This window comes from Limulus polyphemus, unplaced genomic scaffold (assembly GCF_000517525.1).
Source record: "Limulus polyphemus unplaced genomic scaffold, Limulus_polyphemus-2.1.2 Scaffold49, whole genome shotgun sequence".
Classification (NCBI taxonomy): domain Eukaryota; kingdom Metazoa; phylum Arthropoda; class Merostomata; order Xiphosura; family Limulidae; genus Limulus; species Limulus polyphemus.
The window spans coordinates 1,155,818-1,180,250 of record NW_013665659.1 but is presented as its reverse complement, the minus strand read 5'-3'; the positions used below and the strand labels follow the sequence as shown (position 1 = coordinate 1,180,250).

The 24,433-nt window shown below is 33.1% G+C and overlaps 1 protein-coding gene across 1 annotated transcript in view; it reads right to left on the bottom strand.

The window, feature by feature from the left end:
* The window catches only part of LOC106462960 (ubiquitin carboxyl-terminal hydrolase 10-like), a 60,697-nt gene that overhangs the window by 3,820 nt on the left and 32,444 nt on the right, over window positions 1-24,433 (bottom strand). The window contains exons 7-14 of the mRNA XM_013922933.2: window positions 24,137-24,246; window positions 23,665-23,803; window positions 22,215-22,320; window positions 15,551-15,651; window positions 5,256-5,378; window positions 4,675-4,767; window positions 3,847-3,991; window positions 143-211 (exon numbers count right to left, since the gene is read on the bottom strand). Coding sequence (XP_013778387.1) covers window positions 143-211; window positions 3,847-3,991; window positions 4,675-4,767; window positions 5,256-5,378; window positions 15,551-15,651; window positions 22,215-22,320; window positions 23,665-23,803; window positions 24,137-24,246 — 886 coding nt within the window. The remainder of the gene's footprint in view (window positions 1-142; window positions 212-3,846; window positions 3,992-4,674; window positions 4,768-5,255; window positions 5,379-15,550; window positions 15,652-22,214; window positions 22,321-23,664; window positions 23,804-24,136; window positions 24,247-24,433) is intronic.

The following is a 24,433-nucleotide window of genomic DNA, read 5'->3' as shown; positions in this document are numbered from 1 at the left end:
TTGAAACTGTTTCAGTTCAAATGATAAATTTCACAAATCCTTTGTTAATCAATAAAAATACATGGGAAGATAGTTTAGGACTTTAGAATTATTATAAACACAAGGGTTTGCATACAGCTAATAAATCAAAAATCAAACCCACCTGCAAACAGTTTGTAAGAGCGGAGTGATTTATGGCTGTATTTGCTTCGTACTTCTTGAGACAATAGGTCTATAAAAAACAGAATAAAACCAAACAACTGATGTTGGAATAAAACTTCTAAAACATTAAGGGTGTTTAAAGTCTGTAATGCAAACTGGAGAGTTCTATTTTATTTTTCCTTTTAACAAAACTTTTGATAACTTCTATGAACTTTCAACTTTCATTTACATTTTGTACCTATACATCTGTCAATACTTCTGTAAAGTTATCTAATTTTATCACGTTTTTTTGTTCATTAAGAGAATGTCCTAAAAGCTACAAGGCTGTGAAATTAATGAAGAAAGACATTTATACCCTTGTGATTTTAATGGAACTGAAATAATGCTCTAGAGTAGAATAAAACATGTTAATAATAAGGAACTTATAAAGAGTTTTTAAATCTCCAAAGCACAAAAATCTAGAACTTTCCAAAGACTTTTGAAGGTAGTTTTATCTATTTTCCAGGGCTCAAAAACACACACCTGCCTTATCACCTGATTTAAATTTTGTGATACTGTTTTGAAAAAAAAGATTAAAAATACTTCCTCTTATTCGAGAATTTCATTTTTTTAAAGTTGACCAGAAAGTTCCATTTTATATATCCAATCAATACTTTACTTTGCCAATTACAGTAGACACCATTCGTGGCTATAAACCATAAAAACACCAGAGAAATGGTTTGTTTGTTTTTAATTATGCACAATGCTACACAAGGGCTATCTGTGCTCTGCCCACCACGGGTATCGAAACCCGGTTTCAAGCGTTGTAAGTCCGCAGAAATACCGCTGTGCCACTGGGGGGCCCAGAGAAATGGAAAAATATTTATCAGTAACCTAGAACCTGACCTTTCAAAACAGTAACAGTATTTTTGTTAATGATATTCTTGGTAAAAATCCATTTCTATCTGATACAGATACTTTATTTTCAATAAATTATAAGTTCTGTTACCTATGTGAATTGTTTGAATGTGATAAACTTATCAATAACATTCACTGAATAAAAAAACGAGTTAGCAGAATATTGTGCATCAACTACCCCATTTTCAACCTAACTAGACTTACCTGAAGTTATACAAAAGAATTTCTGTAGCTTACAAACAAATATAATTTACTATGAACATTTTCAGGAATGAAAAGAATGTCTAAAAAAACTAATAAAATTTCCAAGATATGTGGTTTGTTCCTAAGTCTTCTAAACTTCTCATTAGATTCCATTGTTCTCTGCAAGAAATAGGTTTTTGGTAAATGTCTTATGAAATCATGAATTACTTCTCAAAAGCATTATTCTCTCTACATCGACTTAAATAGTTTACAATATACTCTATTCAACAGTACTTAAACTTTGCCTGTAGCTATTTTCAAAGCTTAGCTTCATTAGTAGTTGTTCATATCACATGCTGTAAAGTAATAAAAGGTTGGGAACAAGAGACTATACTAACAAAATTAGAGAAAAAGCAGAAAAAAGATCTAAGAAACAAACTCTTGAGAATAAAATGATGATATCTTCTTAGCAAATATATATATATTTTTTAGGATGGACAAAAAATTCTAGAAAATACTGTTTTGTTTATAAGAGAAACTCCTGTAAGTTGTGCAGAAATACAAGTTTGAACATTTATTCATTTTTCTCTGTGAGATCTGTAAATAAGTGTTACAAATAAAATATTGTTTAAATATTTATAATTATTATTTCTAACTGAATTTTTAAATTTGATATAGATGTGTACACTTGAAACCTGAAAGATGAGTACTGACCTGAACAAGGTTACATAAAAGCATTGAAATAACTAGTTTTTCAACTTCTTATTAAAAATACTAAATAAATGAGCATAGAGTCTTCTATAAAATGTTTACAGTAATGATACTAAAAATAAAAACAAAAAATGCAATATAAAAAAGCATGCAAATAGATAACTAAATATTGTCTTCATTGTGCAATTAAAATAGAAGTTTTTGAACTGTACAAGTCTATACCCACATGGAACTGCTTTGCCCTAACTAAAACTGGCAAAATGTTTCTCCATCCTTCATACCACTATGTATCTAACTTTTGGCAAGTTAATTAAATAATCCAATGAGTGCTTCATAGTTTGAAAGAAAAGTGAACACTTTACAGCTAGTTAAGACATGCATATTTTATTACACTATATACATATATATATATATAGTACACTTGCTCTAACATTTGATGCTCTGTAAGGAAGTCAGTTTTAAATAACAAATTTGATGAAACAACAAAACATATTTTGTAACATGTAATAGAAAGCTCCCTGTTATTATTTGATGTTCAGACTTGGACTGTTACTATTTTATTAATTAAAATGTAACATATCTAGAGCTGTTGGGTATAACTGTTATTATCATTGTATAGTATTGTTTCAGTAGTTTCTAAACAATTAAAATGGCTAAAACTACAGATATGTTAAAGAAATGCTGAGGTTTAGAAAATTCTTAGCAATTTTTGTTCAAGCTCAAAGTAACACAACAATTAAATTACCTACACTAACTTCATAAGTTAATAATCATCAAATACTAGTTGCTTAACATAAAAAATTAAAAAAAAATGTTATTTTCTCACAGATAATCAGTTAATTACTTGATTATCTATGCTTAATGCCTGCCTGGAGAACAAAAACTTCTAAGTATTCAATTTATGAAATACAGTTATGTCACTCTAAAACTGATATTCGGGCAATAGCTGTCTCAAGATTAATAACACAACACAGTGCACACCTTCCTTCACTACCTATCCCTACATATTAATCATAAAGGTGTCCAGTAAGATGTTGAAAGTTTTATAAAATGTAGTTCAATAATTAAACATTTCATTATTGGATGCTTGGTCAGCCATTAGTGGTCACACAACCACAGAGAAAGCAGCCACAACAGCCTTGTTAAATTTAACATGCTGCACTAAGAAGATAAGATGGCAGTCATGAAAGACAAGATTTAAAAGATTCATCTAAAATAGAAATGTTTTACTTGCTCATATTTAAAATTTCTGGCTGAAGATATTTTCATGAAGGAATTTTAGCTTCCAAAACGTTTACAGGATGTTTGATATTTAGATTTTTTTCAAGGTCTTTCCAGACCCACAAAACCATGAACTGTACAGAATAAGATACATTTTAACTAACTGGTTTGTAATTATTAAATAAAAATATATTTCAATCAATTTTTCTAAGTATTTCTTATACTTTATTTTAAAAGTTCTTGGCTCAATTATTGAGGCCTTTGACAAGTTACTTTTCATGAAAAGTAAAAAAAAGAACTTAGTTTTGCACAACATTAGATCTACTTAGCATAACTGAAGAATTCGACAACTGGGAAAAAAACAAACAATCTAATTTAGAAAAGAAATGGTATATACTTGCTTACAAATCAACAAAATCAAAGAACCAAACAAGTTTAGAAAAAAGATTCAGAACTATGTTTTTAGTTAAAAGTAATATGTTTAAAAATAATCTACTTTTAAATTAGGAATTTTCAAGGTTCCTGAACATGGAAATAAATTCTTTTTCTTGAGATCAAAACGGGCTTAGATGGAATCATGAAAGATGTTCCTCTATAAATACATATAACATAAAACAAACAGATATTTCCAAGTAACAGCACATTAGTAAGTGTATCACGACTATCAAAAATCTCTTTGTTTACTCTGCTTACCTCTTGACAGCTCTAACGTGACTGAGTATTCTGTACATTTGACTACTTTCTTGGAACCTCCATCCTTATCATAAACAAATCTTTTAAAATGAAGAACTAGGACCAAAGGGAGTTCCTCTAAAGTGATTCTTCTCGATGCTTCAACCTAAAGAGAATTTGAAAGAGTTCTTGTGTAAAACTCTGTTTCTACATACAATAATAGTGTTTTAACTTGATTATATTGGCAATAATACCTGAAAAATCAAACATTACATTATTATGTATATATTATAAACATTATGTTTCAAATAGTTAAAATTAAGTAACATTTAACTTATGGCTACAAAAACCCCTGATGGTGATAGATATTTCTAAGAATGTTGCTGTTTTCATGTTACGTTCTTCCCAGGATTTGAGGTTGTATTTATATAACTTTTATCAAGTTTTAATCAATTTTTACATCACTTCCAATTTTATACAACAAATATAGTTTTCCTAATTAAGATTATAAAATGTGCTCTCACTGTTAAGTGCATGTTTTATTAATAAAACAGAAAGTTATAAATAATTTACCATTTCATAAAATTGTAACATTACATACAATTTGTGTGTAGGTTTTTCCTTTAAATGATGTAATTTGTAGTGTTAATTGATAAACACATAAAAGTTAAGTCAAGTTTCTACCTAAAACATACAGTAATAAAAAAGCAGGATATTTTTTAATTACCTAACTAGCTTTAACAACATTTTAAATTCTCTAATGATATATATACACACATATATATATTTCATAATAGGCTGAATTTCTTTGTTTAAACACAGCTGATTAGAAAAGTACCAGAAGCTCACCTCTTGTTTTGTTTTAGCACAAGTATAACCCTGAACAGGTTCCTTGCTTGTAAGATGTTCTAATGCTGCAAGCACAGAGTCAACCTGTTCTGACTATACAAATGAAGTTTATTTAAAATAATAACCATCCCCTTCAGTCCAACGAAAATTAATAATGTTCAATCCATATAAAAATTTTCACAACAAAAGGGATGTTACTTTCATCCACAAATTTCATTAAATTCCTACTAGATGCTTGATTGCTACAATGAAAGATGGTAACAAATTACTGTCACAACTTGTAACATAAACTATGCTCATGATGACAACAATACTGGCTAAATTAAATATTACTTTAAAATATCATTCTTCATCTATCAGGTAATAGAATGATATAATCACCCGTCCTAACCTACTAGCCACACAACTAAAACTGTTCATTACAAAACAGAACTTCAAATTTTCTTTTTTTCAGGTTAACAACAAACATTTATTCATGAATATTCCATTTGGTATATATTATTTATTATTATTATTAATTAAGAATTCTTTAGAAACCAAGAAATAACAACAAAGATTATTCTACAGATATAAATATGCACCTGTATATCAAGCTGTAGTGTAAAAAATGGTTGTAGAAAAGCTGAGGACTCATTTCCTGCTGTAAGAACTGACCGCATCTGACCACCAAATATGTCAGAAATTGGAGAGCGAGAGAAGCTTGCCTAAACAAAAAAAAAAGAAAGAAAGAATAAGATTATTTTACTCACACATTAAAACTTAAAATGTGAAGAAACTATACTGCTAGTTAATCCACTTTAAAAGTACCAAATACATCTGCAAAACTTTATTTTTTTTAAGTTAAAAGACAAATTACAACTTTTTAGGCCTGGAACTCTAAAAATTCTATGTGCTAAAACATTACATGAAAAAAAACAAGTCAGAAAAATTCCAAATGTGCAGATTCTTGAAACAATGACCATAAAATAATTCTTAACTACAGAATAAGAGAATTTTTTGTAACATATGGGTCTATCATATAAGATTATATTTTGGTCAAATATTATCAGAAAATAGGCTAAGATATCCTAAATGCTTCAATGGTTGTATCTAGTAACAAAAGAGCTAATTTGTCAAGTAACCATAGCCAAGTACTTGTAAGGTCTCAATAAATATCATGAATGTTACACATGCAGTATATGTTGGAACGTTAAAATTTTTCTTACACAGAAAATTTATTTCTAATAGATACTTACCTCCTCTCACATAAAGTTATCTCAATCTTCTTCTGCCCTCTAAGCATTGCTAAAGATTTTTTAAGATCAGTGCACCAGTCTATATACCCCATTTCTGAACATGTACATATCATGTGACTACTCTCATACCAAGACTATTGTGCCACCTACAGTGTCACAACTAGGTCCCTTTGCTATTCTTGCTCAACTTTCACTTTCAAGAACTGTTAGGCTCAAAATAAGAATACCAGCTGTGGGAAGTGTGTGTGAGAGAGGTAAGTACCTATTGAAAATACATTTTCAGTGCAAGAAAATTTGAACTTTCCAATATGGTCCTACCTCCTCTCACACAAAGCTAGAATCCCACATTGCAAAGGTGGAGAGGACAGTGTATGGGAAAAACAACATAGAAACTAAGTGGAAAGCAACTGCCAAGAATGAACGGATGTGCTCTGAGATGAAAACAAAGCACACTTGTGGGGCACTGCACTACTTCTGGAACAGGTATGCTCTGTACCCATGAAGTAGGAAATTAATCTGATATGGATGGGAAAAAGGATGTGCACAAGTGTAATTTATTCAGAGAGGTGCAATCCATAGTAAAATATAAACAGAATTAGCTAGGTACATACAGAATCTCAACTGGACAGATGAGGTTTCCTAACTTGTCCTCAGCATTAGGAACTTGAGGATAAAAAAATACTGAACATAATGAAATATATGGCAATATAAACATAGTGGCTAGGGCACTGGACCATCTTATATATATATATATATATTCATCAACCCTAACCATAAGTAAACAGAATGTCATATGTCAAATAACCAGAATTACAAAGAGGAAGTTAGCTTTTGGCCAAAACTGAAAAAATTTTCAAAACAACTTAATCATAAGAAGGAGGTAATATCTGTAACTGGTATCATGAGCAGAAATCATAAATCACTCAACCGTTAATGCAGGGAAGAGACATCCAGCATCCGGAATTAAGAGGAGAACATGGAACATTTACTCAACCACAGGAACAGTTTACATATATCCTGTAGCTGCTATTATGAGGCAGATTGGATTCCCCCAAACTCAACCATAGGAGCAGGGAAGGACATACTTCAACCTGAATTAACAAGAGGGGCCTCTACTTCACACAACCATAGGAATAGGACAGTGTCATCCCAAACCTGGTATTACAAGGAAGATCCTGCATAGGCTGAACCTGCTCTAACCTATTTTCTTTTTCTTTTGACAGCTGTCCACCTGAGAAAAAGCATCTAGGGGAAATGGAAGAAGGGAAACCAGCTTTGCCCTCTTCTCACTGAGGTGATAATCATGAGTATGTATGGTAAGATAAATTTCTAAACTCACTCAGGAGGAAGCCTCCATGGTCCACCACTCTAGCGATTGGAAAGTGGTAAGGACTCCCGTGCTCCATTGGAACAAAAAAGGGGGAAGCAAACGTGGTAGAGAGTCTGGAGGAATGTCACACCGAAGAGAGTGCAATGAGTGTCCACGATTCCCTATTTCATAAAGCAGAGTGACCGGACCCCAATTTATTGAATCACAGGGTCAGCGATGGACAGAAATTCCCTTCTGCATTACTTATGAAGTCCATGAGTGATGGTTCACTGATATACATATATATATATATATATATATATATATAATGTCCTCAAGAATTTAATGTTGTGTTTTGGAACACTTTCATTAACTACCTCCCAAAAAACGTACATCACGTATAATAGTTAAACAAGTCACATAAACGTCACGTTAGTGTAGCCTATATAATCAGTAAAGTTTAGTATACTCTAATCCCTTTAGTGATGGCACACAATGTGATACATTTGGCATGTAATGCTGTTTGAATACAAGAGAGAAAACAACGCCTCTGTAACCACAAAGAATATCAAAGAAGTTTATGGAAATGTTTTGGATGTTCGTCAGTGTCAACAATGCTTCAACAAATTTCGTTCAGGTGAGGTTAGCCTTAAAAACTGTGATGGCAGGGGCCGACATGCTGGAATTGATAATGATGCTCTGAAGACGCTTGTTGAGTCTAACTCAAGGCAACACACTTGTGAAATGGCTCTGAAATTGCATGTCTCTCATGAGACAATATGTAAACATCTAATTGATATGGGAAAAGTTCTTAAAGAAAGTGTTTGGGTGCCTCACAAACTCTCTGATAATCATTGTTTCCAACATGTGAATGTTTCTTGGTCTTTTCTGGCATGTAATGCACGTGAACCATTTTTGGACAGAATTGTTACCGGTGATGAAAAATGGATTCTTTATGCGAATATCAAACACCAAAAACAATGGCTCAGTCCTAGATAAAAAACACTTCCGACCCCAAAACCTGGACTTCATCTGCAGAAAGTGATGCTTTAAATTTGATGGGACATCAAAGGAGTAATTCATTTCGAAGTTCTCAATCCACAGCAAACTGTCAATAAAGAGATCTATAGTCAGCAACTGGAACGTTTAAATCAAGCCCTTCACTCATCAATTGGAAAGGTGGTGTTCTTCTCCACGACAATGCACATCCACATGTGGCACTTTTGGCACACCCACCATGGTCTGGTTTCTGTCTAACCACCAAGTCAGGGATCTGAGGAGAAGTTTCACTGATCTACCAAAGGGAACGCATATGAGCCTGATCAATGGGAATGAGAACCTCCAAGGAAGCCCACATCCCCAAAGATATAGAACATCTTGAGCTGTAAGAAATGTGAACTGTTTGCATCAAACCCAAAGAAAAAGAGGATTAGGCTGGGCCTAACTGAGGTTGGAGAAAAAACAAAAAACCTCCAATTGAACATGAATGAGGTTTGAGAAGGGGTAAGAACAGACTTCCCCACAGTCATCAAGAATCCTACCTGTTCTGCATCCAGTAGGAGCAGAGTAGTGTGGTCTCTGGACTGTGAATGGGAAGAAACAAGCAGAAGCCAGTCATCCACAGTTGGAGTTCAAAGACCCATAAAGTGAAGATGTTGGGCATGAGTTTTATCCCCCGACAAAACACTTAAAGAACTTAGTTTAGTCTGAACAGTAGGAACCTGAACTGTAAAACTCGACTTAAAGCAATAAATAACTACAGACAAAGTGGGCACTGTGGAGAAGAATGCCATATTGTAGAATATGAGGATAAAATGAGGTTATTGAGTATCATAAACGTAAGAAAATGAGCCAAAGCATAGCTCAGCCTACGAATGGGAAAGATAAGAACATATCAGAGATGTAACAATGATAAAAAAAATTTAAGTCCTACATTGATGAAAATTAGGATGATAAGAAACATAGTTAATAATTAAAAAAAAAAATTATGCAGATAGAACAATGAATTACATATTATTAGTAGTAACGTACAAACTGTTTAAACATACCTAGTAAAAGTACTTATAAATATTCAACAGACAAACCACCTAAATTTATCTTGTACACAAAATATGTAATAATAATGAATGTGCAAACCAATGAAAATTACATAGAAAACACATTAATAATCAATATCTAACTTACAAATCCTTTAAACTAACCTAGATGACAAAGAACACATAATTAAGTCCTACACTGATGAAAATTAGGATGATAAGACACATAGTTACCAATGACAAAAAAAAACACTCAAACAGAATGAATTAGATGTTACTAGTAGTAATGATTTTTAACTCACAATCTAAACATACCGAGTTAAAGTACTTATCAATAATGAACTAACAGACCCACAAAAGTTAACATTTTCCTAAACTGAAAATGTATTTCTGATGGGCAATTCCCTCCTCTCACAAGATTAGCTATTTTCGTTCAGTGCTGCCCTGTATATGCAAACATTTTTGAATGCATGCCATAAGCCTTCTGCTCCCTCTATTGGAATCTAGTAATTCCAACAAGTCTGTCATGCAAATCATCATGCGTCACTTCTCCACCAATGGAGTGTGACGTAGTCATGTGACTACCTCTATACTCTTCCACCAAACTATCACTTCGAGTTTGGCAGAATATGCAAGCACTGGTTTTCAGTGAGGAGGAAGGGTAGGAAGTTTGAGTAGAGGGAATTCCCTCTGCTCACAAGACTAGCTAGAATCCCACACCAAATAGGAGGAGAGACCAGTGCGAGGGAATGACAGAATCATCTTTTGAAAGTATCTGAAGGAAACCCTTGGAAATGAGAGAATCAGACCCAAAGATCTGATGAGGGGAACCGCACCATTTCTGAACCAGATATACTCTTTGCCCATACATGAAATACACGTCAGATATGAGTGGAATGGTATAAAAGTGGGTAAACAATGAATGTACCCCTAGATATACAGTGGTTAGGGTATGACTGCCTGTACGGATATGTCAACTATGTCCAAAACCCTCACAGCTGGGAAACAACATCCACAAAGGTGTAGGATGAGGATCATATCATCTTCATCTCAAGTTTGAGAGATTGGAGGGAATCGATAATCACTCCGATATCTGGATATGGCACATGTAGTAGCGTTTGATAGATCGATCTGCAAACCGACATCTAGTATTGAAAGGATGTCTATATCAGAAAACTAACTCCAGTGACAGGGAAACGAACCAGAACCATTTCAAAGCCAGAACTATCTTGGGATAAGATACATCAAGGGACAGCAAATGAAGAGACCCGGAACAGTCCAATTTCCTCAGCTGTGACCCACAACACAAAGAGTTTGATTGAGGGAGGAATACAGACAACCATAAACATGTGTCAGGACTTGTGTTGATTGGTTCACTCTAAATCCAACACCAGGCATGAGATACCAACATCCACACAGTGGTAGGATGAAGGCTCCCAATCAAATGAGTGAACTGCATTTTCGACAGCTCAACTTCAGTGATTGTGTAAATGGTATTAGGAAGCCATGTTATCCAGCAAGGTGATGGCTCAACTCCTCTAGATGTCACTTCTCATCTACATTAGCAGCACACCACCACCCAACTGAATGATTATAGCCATTTTTTGTGGGACCCATTCAGGAGGTTGCCTCCATGATCAACCACACCAGTGGCTTGAAACTGGAAAGTGGTAAGGATTCCCACACTGCACTAGATATTACTGGAGACAGTGCAACGGATGACCACAAAACCCTATTTTGCAAAGCAGACCATACTGATTTATTCAATCAAGGTATTGCACGTATGGGCAGCCATCCCTTTCTGATTTACCAATGCAGTCCACGGGTGGTACGGTTTGAAACAGGCATGTTTATGAAGCAAAAACATTGCTAGGTTATTCACCTTTAAGCAATCTTCTGGAAACACTCCATCCCACCAGTGAGCATTGCAAATCCATGGAAGAGAGCACAATTCAACATGGCTGTACAGTGCAGATATCAATTGAAGGATACTTGGACAGGCAACACTCTCCACAAAGTGGGATACAAATAGTGAATAATGAAGCAAGGACCCCTGAAAGGAAAGAAATCATGAATGGAAACTTACCCAGTTAGAGTTGCACTGAAGTATGAAAAAGGGTCACAGGTGGTAAAAGAAAACCTGGTGAGGAAGAAACTGTGATATGGTGTAGATAAGGGGAGAAGAAAGTATTAGGTGTATTATTCATGCCAAACGAGATGAGATGTCAGGAAAAAGGTAAGAGGTCAATTCTGATGAAAAGACACCTGGAACAAAGTCTGGGAAGAAGATGACAAAGGGGAGTAAGCCAATGGGACTAAAAGCTGAACAAAATTGGTGAGGGCAGTAGGAGAAAGATCTGTCTTGAGAAAAACTACCTAGGAATAAAGAGGTGGGAGTGAGCACCACGTAAAGAAGCCATAAGGGCAATAGAACAACGAAGAGCACAGACCGTACAAAGAAGTTGATCCATAACGGGATGAAGAAAAAGATGGGAAATGAAAAGAAGGGAATTAGGCAAAAGGACGAGTTACCTCCCCTAACTGCCGATATCTGGGGTAGAAAGGAAAGTTCCAGATAAAGGAGAAGAGAGGGAGTTGAAAAAATGTATGAGGAACATCACGAGAAACAAATCTGACCTCTGACATACACAAGCATAGAGGAGAAGGAATTATGTTTGAAGGGAAGGTTAAACATGGAACACAAGGAAAGCGATGCAAATGAAGGTAAAGTAGAGAATAAAAGATCACATTAATATCCCAGGTCAGAATGTTAGGCAATCACAGAGGATAACTAATCCGGAAGGAACATATGAACAGTTAGGATAGGTGAGGTAAAAATTCTACAGTATTGAGAAAAAACTAAGATATGGGATAAGGCTGCCCAATAACCCACAGTCAAAAAACCAGGAAAGAAACAGCCAACCGAGACACAGGTTTGATCTGCAGAGAAAAAACCCGACTCGTAGATTAACTGCAGAACACTTTCCATTTATGCCAATAAACACACACTGAAGAAGAGTGAATGGAACAAGCTAAAAGAAAGCTACCTGAAAGTATAAACCTGATCTCCCCACTAAGGACTGAATAAGAGCCCAGCTTGAAGACAAATGATGGGAATGTCCGGATGGCGTACTGGTGGACAATGAAGGGCAGGAGATAAAGGAAGAGGCAGTGGAGGTAAAAGTTGGAGCTAGAGAAGTCGCTGAAATCACAGTTGAACTGCCCATTAAAGAGCAATCAGAAGGACCTAAGCAATGGTAGGGATGTAAGAAGAAGTAAGAGGATGAACATACAGGTACCTGTGTGACCAATCCAAGCTAAAGACATCAACTAGAGGAGTAAGTACTTGATACCAAATAAAGGTAACGGGTGGTTAAGAGATGTAGTAATGGGATCTACGTGGGAAGAATGCCATGGAAGACAAAGCCCCCACAAAATAAGAGCGAGAGCACCCAGAACGTGACATGCAAAAATATGAATATTGTGCAAAGGGGCCCAAAAGAGCAGATCTAATATGTGAAATGAAGTGCGAACAGGCACCACCCACAGGAGCAATGTCCTCCAAAAGGAGACAAGAGAAGAAAAGGAACAGACTGTAAAACCCTCCTAATAATGGAAAGGAAAACAAACAGCAGTGTCACACCTAATACTAACTCAAAAGCAAAGAAGCCATATGAGGAGGAAATGAACTGAAGATTGCAAAAATCCCAATATGGAGAGAAAAAAGCAGAGATATCCCTCAACAAACCCCAAATGTAAACAGAACACTGAATAAAAGGAAACATGAAACATTAATGGTATGAGCAACAATAGGGGAAAAAAGAATGACAAATGCCAGAAAAAATCTGCCTGAAGTTAAACTAAGATAAAATTGAAAGCCCATAGAAGGTAAGGCTTGTAAGTACCCAAACTCAAAAGAAACAATAGGAACAGCAGAGGAAACGTGAAGATAATGTGTAAATTAGGTCTAGCAGATACTGCAATAAAAGTATGGTAGGCATTCCACGATAAGGTCAGGGAAAACGGAAGAAAGATGTCGACCTTTTTAATGTTCAATCTCCTTGAGGATAAACACCAATAAAAACCCACGCTGGGTTGCCCACAGTGGGTCAAGTTTCAGAAATGTCCATGTAACTTGTTACAGGCCCTAACTTTTTATTTAGAATATCTCTGTGGTAAATACTTGCAGTGCAAAAATATACTTTTTCAGAAAATAAGCCAGGAGTAAATAAATGTGCAAACATACAACACAATTTTTTATAAAGGCTGCTTTCAACAGTAGTACAAAAATCAAGAAACTTTTAAGAACTGTTATTATATCACAGTGTCCCTGTTATTAGTCACCAAATTACACAAATACAAAACCTGTACATTATGTGTATTGTATTCTAGAAATATGATACTTTTGAGAAGGGTGCAATAACATTAATGCCTGTAATGAACATTGAGTGCTACAGGATTTTAGGAAGATTTTCGCAATGAAATATCATGCATCTCTGGATTTTTTAAATAAAATAAAAATGTTTGAAAGCATATAAAAATGCTATCACCCTAATGAAAACAAACACATTTACCACTGCAGAACAAGCAACAGAAACAGGACATACCATACACTGAGACAAAAACTAGATAGTAAGTAATAATATATATATATATATATATATATATATATAAAAACAAAAACTATTACATATCATAAAATAGAAACTAACACCCCAAAAAAGGCAAAAGATCAGGAACAAACAATTTGTGAATTATACTAATGAAAACAGAACCAATCATAAAGTAGAATCTCCATCAAATAAAGAAAAACATTGCACAACAGCCCTCTAAGAAGAATGTATCACAGCTTCACAAGGATGTTCATAACCTGAAAAAGGAACACACAATTGTTCCAAAACATATTCAAGGCAAGATATCCAATAGTAAAGCCTTTTTTTTTGCCAATGATGTCTCTCAAACAATATCTCATTTAAGGTGGCTTGAAAAACACAGCTTACTAGGATTGAAGTTTTGATAAGGAAATTTTCTATCTGACAGAAAGAAACATATTTTATAAGGTATAATAACTTTCTGATTATTAATGTCACTAGCTTCCTCAAGTACAATAGCATAATTATATGATTTTACCAATCCAAATATTAGAAAACTTCTCTTGCTTTTTAATATTTCAAACCATATAGAGAATGGTCTTTACTCTAGAGGTTGATCAATTATGGCAACCTCATGAAATTATTCAAGTACTGTTGAAAATAAAAACAAGTATATCATATTTGCTATACAAATATTAATTACTGCACAAATGTACTTTTAAGGAACTCATTCAAATAAAAATCATTTTCTCTTTAAAGTTTATTATACTTTTTACAAGTTCCTTTTCACATTATATAAGTTTCTGCCTTGTAATAAATTTTACTAGTGACATCTTCATTTTTTACTTACCTGCTAATGCAAAAATAAGATGCTGTGTCAAATGATATTAAAATATTTCACCAAAATAATAAATCATAAAAAAGAAAGATAGCAATAAATCTGTGATAGCAGATATGAATTCACGCATTCATTACATCAACAGCTAGGATGTAACAAACAGTAGTTTTAGTAGGAGATTGGATTTATGGCTCCTGATATCCGATGAGATAGTATATATGGCTATTGAAAATGTACCACATACTATAGTATTAAGCTAATTACTTTGTGATTGTGTTTTGAAAATTTAATAAGGATGTACATTCCTGCATGAGTGAGTGGTGACTGTAAGCCCTTTGATGGAATGCAGCACGTGGCAGTGAGAGACAGTGCTTTACACCTCTGATCTCCTGCCAGGACTGTTGTCTGGATTTTGTTTGATTTATGTATTTTTATATGAATTGATTCACATTTTGTGATAAATTTTGGTGTTAAGGTTTACAAAAATTTGAAGAAAAGGCAAAAAAACAATTAACCATTTGTTGCTTCTTGGTGGTTTTTATAAAATATCTCAAAATAAATATGCATTTACTTTTCATTACATATTCCCATCTATATGAATGGAATGAGTAGCTCATAATACCTTAAGCAATGCATGTCTATATACCTTCATTCCTGTTAGGCAGCCAAGCATTCATGAATGATGGCATATTATAACATTAGCTTTAATTAGATAAATGGATAGGTACTTAATTTCAGCATGTTTTCTAATCATATCTGTTAGAAAAGTGAAAGTGTAAATTAATTGCTTTATAATGTTTAAATACAAGTTTGATAATACTAAAACAGAACAAATTATATGCACTGCTAAATGTTTTTGTACTTACAGATCTAGTAACTATGCTTTTATTTTTTGGTCCCATCACCTGCCAACCTTCTTCCCCATTGTCATCTAAATGCCCATTGGCAGCTAATTCTTCTTTCCAAGCTGGAAAAAAAAGATGCACAAGTTTAATTACACTCTTTTAGCATTGAAACAGGTGATATTAAACATAAGGAAAAAACCTCTTAAAACTATAATAAAATATTATACAATCAATCAGTAACTAGTAAATTGTTCCTCACCCCAACCTTGTACCAAGAATTGGATAATCTATATAAAATGTAGAGAAAATTATAACTTTCCTATTAACTATTGTAACAAAGATGTTACATCATAACAAAATTATAGGTATGAAAATAACTACAAATACACATAACATTAGAATGTTCATTCCAAGTAAATGAATAATTCTAGAGTTCATAAACTACTGCTAACCAAAACAAGGTATCAAACAATTGTGTTGAATTAACTTGTGTGTCAGCATTATAACAAGTTAAAACAACTAAATTTCCATCACATCTCTTCACAACCTCATTTTTTGCTATCAGGAAATGATTTGTAAACTGTATGAAATGAAGTTTGTCTATAAACGTAATATTTCTCTTTCATTACAAAAGTGTTTGGGTCTGTTGAACATCATGAATAACACATTATGTCTCCATGTTACAAATTTTAAATTAAAAGCCTATTGGTAAGCAGTACTACTTACAGTTACAAAAATTAGCTAACACAGGATATGGTGAAGTAAAGTGAGACTAATATGTTGATTCATTTAAATATTTTATATTTCAAATAATTTGAATGGTATAGAAAAAATAAAATGAATGCAATTATTTTTCCAAGGCTGTTCCATTGTCTATGGTTTAATTTCATCTTGGCATTTCCATTTACAGGGAGAAATAACTTACTTCTTCCACATTTCTTTCATACATTTTTATTATATTTTTTTATGCATACTGTTAACTAAATTTAATTTAAACTAAAAACCTTTCCGAAAAAGTGAAATAACTTGGCAATTCAAGAAGACAAAAAAGAAAACCAATTTACATTCTGTTCTGCAGATGAAATATTGAGCAAACAGTATTAATCCTATGTAAACAGGGTCAGTCCAATGGACCAAGCTCATACTTGAAGAATTAATGTACAGTACTATGCAAACGTGTCAGGATAAAGTTGAAAATTAGATTTCAGCCTACTTTCAAAGAACAATGAGAGGTAAATCACAGATGACACATTCAAATTTTTATAAATCTTCATATTTAGTACAACAGAAACTCAGTGAAAGTGCTTGAGTTCAGCAAACAATTAACATTTTATGTGTCCCCTTTTGCTTTAATAACTGCAGACAGTCTTTCAGGCATTGTTGCAACATATTTAATCAAAGTGTCCTTTGGGATTTTACTCCAAATGTCTCTAATAAACTCCTATAAAGTTTCTTTAGAGGTAACTTTTGATTTGTCAAATCCCAGATCTACTCATTAGGGTTGAGACTGGGGCTCTGTGGAGGCCATTGCATCTAGCAGCTTCTTTCTTAGCTAAGAAATTTCTGCATAGGTTGAATGAGTGTTTGGGGTCATTATCTTCTTGGTAGTAGAATCCTTTACTAATAATATGCAAACCACTGGGTATATCATGACAGATTAGTCTGATGGTACTTGCACTGATCCATTATTCCATTTATTTTGCAAATACCTCCTGTTGCCTAGGCAGAAAAACACCCCAAAACCATCACACTGCCTCCCCCATGTTTCATGGTAGGTGCTATGCATTGAGGTATCTTTTACCTTTCTTCTGCCAGATTTACAACCTACACTTTGAACTAAATATTTCAAACTTTGATTCATCCGTCCATAACACCTTTTCCAATTATCAACAGTCCAGTTTTTGTACTTTTAGCAAATTTCAGTCCCTTGACAATATTTGGAGATCAAAGTAAAAGTTTTTTTAACTGCTACACGACCAAATCTTCCATTCTTATTAAGTCTTTTGATACTGTAGATCTGGACACTTTTCTGTCATTTAGTACATGGTCATTTATCTCATGCTTGAGATCAGTGGCAGTCTTTTCTGTCCCAAATGCTGCATAAACAACGATACTTAACATCAGTATCATTCAGTTTAAGTGTTCTGCCTCTTCCTTTCCTACTTACCTATCTCGATCTAGGGTGTTTGGGTGAGCATTTCAAGTCTGCAGCAATTTGTCTGAGAGTCCAACACGCATCACATAAAGCTTTCATGCAAACTCTCTGCTCTACTGATAATTGTCTATGCTTTTTGGGCCATGGCATTAAAGTAAAACTTGATATATAGTGTTAAACACTGTTTAACAAAACTTAATATACAGCATTAAACACTGTTTTTATCAAGTTTTATTTGTGGAGTGCTACTGAATTGATTTATTCTAGCATATACCGGTACCATATACTAGCTCCTTGCTAGCTTCTTTCTGTGTAGTTAAGACACTGCATGAGATACCATGACAGTTATTTCAGGCCCTAAATTTGATCATTATGTTCATTCAAGCAGAACCCTTAGGACATGTCCTTCATACAAGTATATGGGAATTCTATAGAATGATAAGTATTCTCACCCTGGCCCATTCAATTGTCAACAGGGATCAGTGAAGCATTACCATAGTGTTGAAATTTACATTCCGTAATGGAATGGAAGAATTAGCCCTATAAAATGGAAAGAATGACAAAATATTCTCTTGTCCTAACACTTTTGCACAGTACTGTATACTACAAATTCTGAGTTTACTTAATGTATCTTCATGGAATTCACTAACCATTTAGTAAACATTACAATTACTTTGTATACAAAAAATCTAAATTTTCAATAAATTATTTTCACTAATGATTTGTTTCTGAATTTACTTTAGTTAATTTGATCCAGACTGCCTAGTCCAAGTACAAGGTTATTTTCTTGTTAAGAATAACAATGTTTTTTTCATCTTACAGTTTTCATATTTCATTTACGTTATCTCAAGAACCTCCTAAATGAATAAATATCTAGTTTTCAGTAAACTTCATATTCTATCTGTTACTTTCTCTATCCTAACACTATAGAAGCTTGGTTAATTTGACGAAATTTGAAACTACTATAATAAACACAAAATAAATCTAAATTACCTTTTATTTCTAGAATGACTGCAGACTACAATAGAAAATTACAATTATTTATCCTAAACAACCACAAGCTTGTAACAGTTTATTATTGTAGCTCATGTGCATGTCTTGCTGCAAAACGTATAATTTTCCTCTACTGGAAACTTATTCCCAATAGGTATTTACCTCCACTCACATATATATAGCTATTCTCCTTCAGTGCTGCCCTCTATATGAAATTTTGTTTTTTTGCATGCCACAAGCTTTGCACTCCCATGTACTTCATGAACTAATCATTCAACTGTGTCCCGCATGTAAATCATCATGCGACACACCCTCTTGATGTACATGACTCCGTCTATTCGATTCTACTGAATTATCATTTTGAGTTTAAGCAAAACAAAAAGCACTAGTTTTCAGTGAGAAGGAAGGGTAAAAGGAGGTAATTACTTATTGGAATTACATTTTCAGTAAAGGAAAATCATAACTTCTAATACAATACATTACCTCTTCTCACATATATAGCTAGAATCCCACACTGAAAAGGTTGGGAGACTGGTGTGAGGGATAAAAATAAGCATCCTTTGAAAGAGTTGTGATCCCCGTAGTAGAGGATCATATGTAGGAGACTGCACCACTTCTGTACCTGGTGTGCTCAGTGTGTGGAAAGAGGTGTCACATACACGAGCAGAAAGATGGAGGAGCACAACCAAAAGGGAGAGAAAAATGGTTGGATTTGAATCTAAACCATAGTATATCATAATCTCAATCCATCGAAAAAAGACTGTAAAAGAAACATCTACAGACAATGTGGGGAAAACCTAAAATGGATGTACTCTAAGATGTAGAGTGGCTACGGTGCAAGAGACCATGCATGGGAGGTCAACTCCAGTCCAAAACCAATTGGTATTAGGAATATAACCTCCGATTCATGGTATGAGGAGGGTCGACACTGTCTTCAACTCAAGTTCAGTAGAATGGAATTATATACTGTGCAAACTGAGCTACAAAACAGGCACATGTGTACAAATCTACAATTAACCATACATCTCAGGCCACGAACTCCTTGAGATGGAGCTCAAGAGAGAGAAACATCACCTCATTCAACATAATCCTCCTAGCACTCTTGTGGAACATCCCATTTCAACAATGTGCATTACTAGCCATGGGTATATAGTATTTTATCAAGGCTGAACAGTGCATATTTGAGATACATTAAGCATACCTGGACAGGTAATGCTCACCACAAAGCGAGATTCTTATTGAGAAAAAGGAACTTATATTTATTTCCTAATTCTTTTATGGTGGTTGTGAGATTGGTCAAATCTACCAAACCTGTACAGAGATTAATTACTGAGAATAACAGATAAAACATAAAGTTTTTCTAAAGAAATGTTTGATAACTATCCAGATATTATAAAGATTTCGCATGTGAAATTTGAAAACTCTCTAATGCATAAAAGAATTTTTAATCTTAAAATGAAATTTACTTTGCATGATAGATGGGCAACATGTGAAAAAAAAAAAGGCAAGAGAATAACATCGTTTTACAAACCTTAAGACTTAATAAACATTTTTTTATATTTTGCGTATGAAAGCACTGTAATGTTTATTGATAATCGGCCAAATTTCGTTAACATTAGCTTACTAATTTAAAAGTTATAGCATGAAAACTACAACAAGCATAAACTGGTTATGAGGTCGGTCCCAGGGACTGAGCCCATGCTGAAAGAGTTAAAACCCGAAATGAAATAAACTGTCAATGTCAACATCAGGCATTAGAAGATTAAAAGAAAGTTACCCAAATATATATGAATTCACCGACTGGAAATCCCACATTTAGCTACACAACTTTAAACTAATATATTAGTATAAAACTTTTTTTTGGTAAAATTTCTATCTTCTGCACTGGACATTATTACAAGATTGAAAATTTTTTTCATATAGCATAATATTTTTAGAAAACTTTCTTATATGAAATAATATACATTTTTTATGCATTCTAGCAGTAACTAATCATGAAATAATCCAAAAAAATGAATCTGAATTTGGTAGTATTGTTAAGAATTTGCTTGAAATTTTTTAGCAACCTTACCTTTCAAATACATGGCCAAGCTACATGCGTGAATATTTAACCCATTTCACCCATCCTCATCTACAAATATAAAGTAAATGTGTAATCTATATATCCATTTTTCACACCTACATTGTTTGACTTATATCAAACAACTTTGGCATGCACCCTTAACTCTCCATTATTTTATTGATCCCTACCAAACTTCATCAGGCCACACTGAGGAGTGACATAGGGGTTTAACATTTGGATCTAACCCCCTGTCAGTCCCCAGAGGGATATCTTTTTCTCTCTCTCCTTTCACACTTTTATGTTTTGGCCAATATCAACTGGGTCAACATCAGGATCTGACCACCATGTAACTGCCTATCCCCCAAAAGTTCCTATGTCTTCTCCATGCTTTAAATGAGTACTTTGGATAGCTTTTGATATTTATTTTTCTAGTTTACTTAATAAGTGTAACCAATACTTTAAACCTGTCAAGAGCTTGCTGCAAGTTTTATCAAGAAGACCTGTATTTTATATCTACTTCATTACTTATCAGCCTATATTATGAACTTTAAAAAACACTGTTTAAAATTATCCAAAAATTTTCACAGAATTTTATATATCTGTTAAGTTTTGTAAGAAGTAATTAACTTTAAAATTATTTTCATTATTACAAACATTTTAAATGGAATTTTTTCTGTTGTATTTATTTATTATGCAACCACAAACTATCTCAGTAACATTTGGTATGACATAAATATACAACATTTGAATAATTCTTTGTAAATGAATGTAACAACAGTGTTTAGATCACAGAATACTTTATAAAACAAGTTACTGATTCTGTAGTGGCAATTCAAAAGACTTGCCTTTATAGAACCATACATCATTTTATTAAACCTAAACTACCAAAATGGACAATTATCAAAAACAAATGTTAAAAGTAATTTTTACATTTCCTTTTATGATTTTTCATTATAGGCATATTGTTTATTATTGAATTATTAAGTATAATTTTTATTAAGTATTTCTTGGAATCACTAATGATTATATCTGTTTTCTTGCATACCTTAAAAATACATCAAGAACTCAATGAATGATATATAGTTTATATTATCTGATAATAACAAATACTTTGCATTTTCTTGATTTAGGCTCACTGTACAGTCACTGAAATGATTGCAATTGTATATTCTTGGCCAGTGTCAGTTTATGAATGGCAAGGACAGTATAGTAAATAAACTTAGTATTCCAAAAATTGATTAATTTCAAAGTCTAAGTTCAAGGGAGGTTCAGTTCAATCCATACTTTGATCAATGTGTGTCATTGGGTTATACTAGTCTCAGAGAATTACACTCCTCATCAGTAACCAAAGATAAATATGTTTGAAGGATAGTATAGAGAAGGTTACAGAATTCAAACATGAATGTTGCATAACAATTATAGCTTACCTATGAAACAAACAACTATTCCTAAAAGTTCACAGAGTTGGTACTCACCAGGATTCTCTTCATGTCTCCTAACAGTTTTCAAAATGGCTAGCATTTCTTCATGAAGCCCATTTAAAATGCAACTCAGAAATTCTTCAGCATCTTCCTGACGACCCTACAAGTAATTTGTTTGAAAAACAAAAAAATTAACAAAACTAGAATATTTTTTAATGATAAGAAAAATAATGCTCAAGAATGAAAAATACAAACCTAAATATATTTTGAGATTTGACTAAAACGTAAAACTGTTTATACACAAATGACAGATAAAGGAACTAAAAATTTACTACAAACCACAATACTTTCCATTTTCCCAACCTTAATAAAATTATCTTACAGAATGTGAACACATTAAAATGGTTATGATCCCTTTCATTCACTTTCAACTGTTAATAGTATCTGAAAAATATAATTCCACATACACACAAAAACACATATATAATAGCATCACTTTTGTCTTAAATATTTGCATTAAGAGTTAATCATCTAATTTTAATTCAAATGTTTCTTCTTTGAAATCACACACAAAAATAAGCAAAAAATAAAACAGAAATAGTAATAATTCATTTTTACAATGCTTGTATAAATTAAGTTAAACCTTTACTTACCAAATTAAAATGATCCTTTCTACTGTAGTCTATCTAGTAGCTACAATAATTTCTTAGCCATAATATAATCTGAATACTAAAAAGGATCTTGAAGTGTATTTTGAAATGAGCTTGTATATTAACATACCAGTAAAACAGTGACAAATTAACAGTAATCTTGATAATTTCTACTAATATTTTCAACTTGAACACCTTTAGGTAACACATGGGCTAAAAAGATATATTAAAGAACAGAAGGAAGGCGCCAATCAACTGTCACAGTTATAATGTCCCAGAATATCATGGCTTAAACCTTGGATCTTCAGATCCACTCCAACCCATAACTTCAATAAAAAGAACAGTTTAATTAAACAATTCACTATAATTCTGCATATAAGTGACACACTTGTGATGTTGTCCCAGTTTCCAAGTACTACATATGACACTAATTCTGAAAATGTTTTAAACTGTTTAAACTTTTAAAATAAATAAAGAGAGCAAAAAACAGTCATGATAGACAACCTAAATTTAAGGCTAGTAAAATTTAAAAACATCTGAGACACACACACATTAAAAAAATTACTGTAACTTAAAATCATAAAAACTTTAAATTATGCAAATGAGATTTTAAGTAGGGTTGAAAACAGTAAACAAATAGTAGCAATACGAATGAAAACTTTACAAGAGCATATAAAACCAAACAACTATAGAAGAGAACAAAAGAAGACAAATAAAATGAATTCATAATTTCTGTACACACTTAGAAAACACTAGTCAAAAATCACAAGAAAGGTTTTTAATGACTTTATGGTTCTTTTCAAAAACAACTGATAAAGAAAACTAAATGAAAAAACACAAACACACACACACACCTTCACACATTCCGACTTGATCACATTTAACATTTTATAAACATTTCCAGGCTCAAAAGAAGTTCCAATAGCCAAATCTTCTTTTCTCTTGTTCCTGCCAACAAGCGGCACAGTTGGAAATTCTTGCATGAATTCCACTCTAAACAAAATTAAATAAAGCATTTCAGAACATGACTAATGTTGTTCTATTAAAATACAAGTATTATAGAGGTACTAAGCATTCATAAACTGGGGCTATTCTGCTACAACATAAAGGTAACTAAATGTTTACCACAACAAGATCATTATTTTCTACTCAAATAATACATTTCTTTTTAGATTACAGAGAAAGAAAACTTCTCAAAATTATTGACACTACACTGGTCAGGAACAGTGTTAAGAATTATGTTTGGTTTTATTATAGTATCCAGCAATCAACACATTTGATCAGAATAACTACTGAGGTTATGACAAGATTTGCCATTTTACTTACAAACTGTCTAAAATAGGAGTTGATGACTTTGTGCGATTCTGTCCCAGGACACCAGTTAACTTGTTCAGCAAATTATAAAATGGAGGACACACCAGGAGAGCTTGCAAAGTCTGAACATAGGTTGTTAAAGCCAAGAATTTAAAATGTTCATTACTTATACATAAAACTGAAGCTTTTAGGTGGACACATTAGTTTTAGAATTAAAATAACAGAATGAGTACTAAATTCCCATTATGGTAATTTAACAAATTAAAAGTTAGGCAAACTATACATTTGCCAAAACATTTTTTTAGAGAA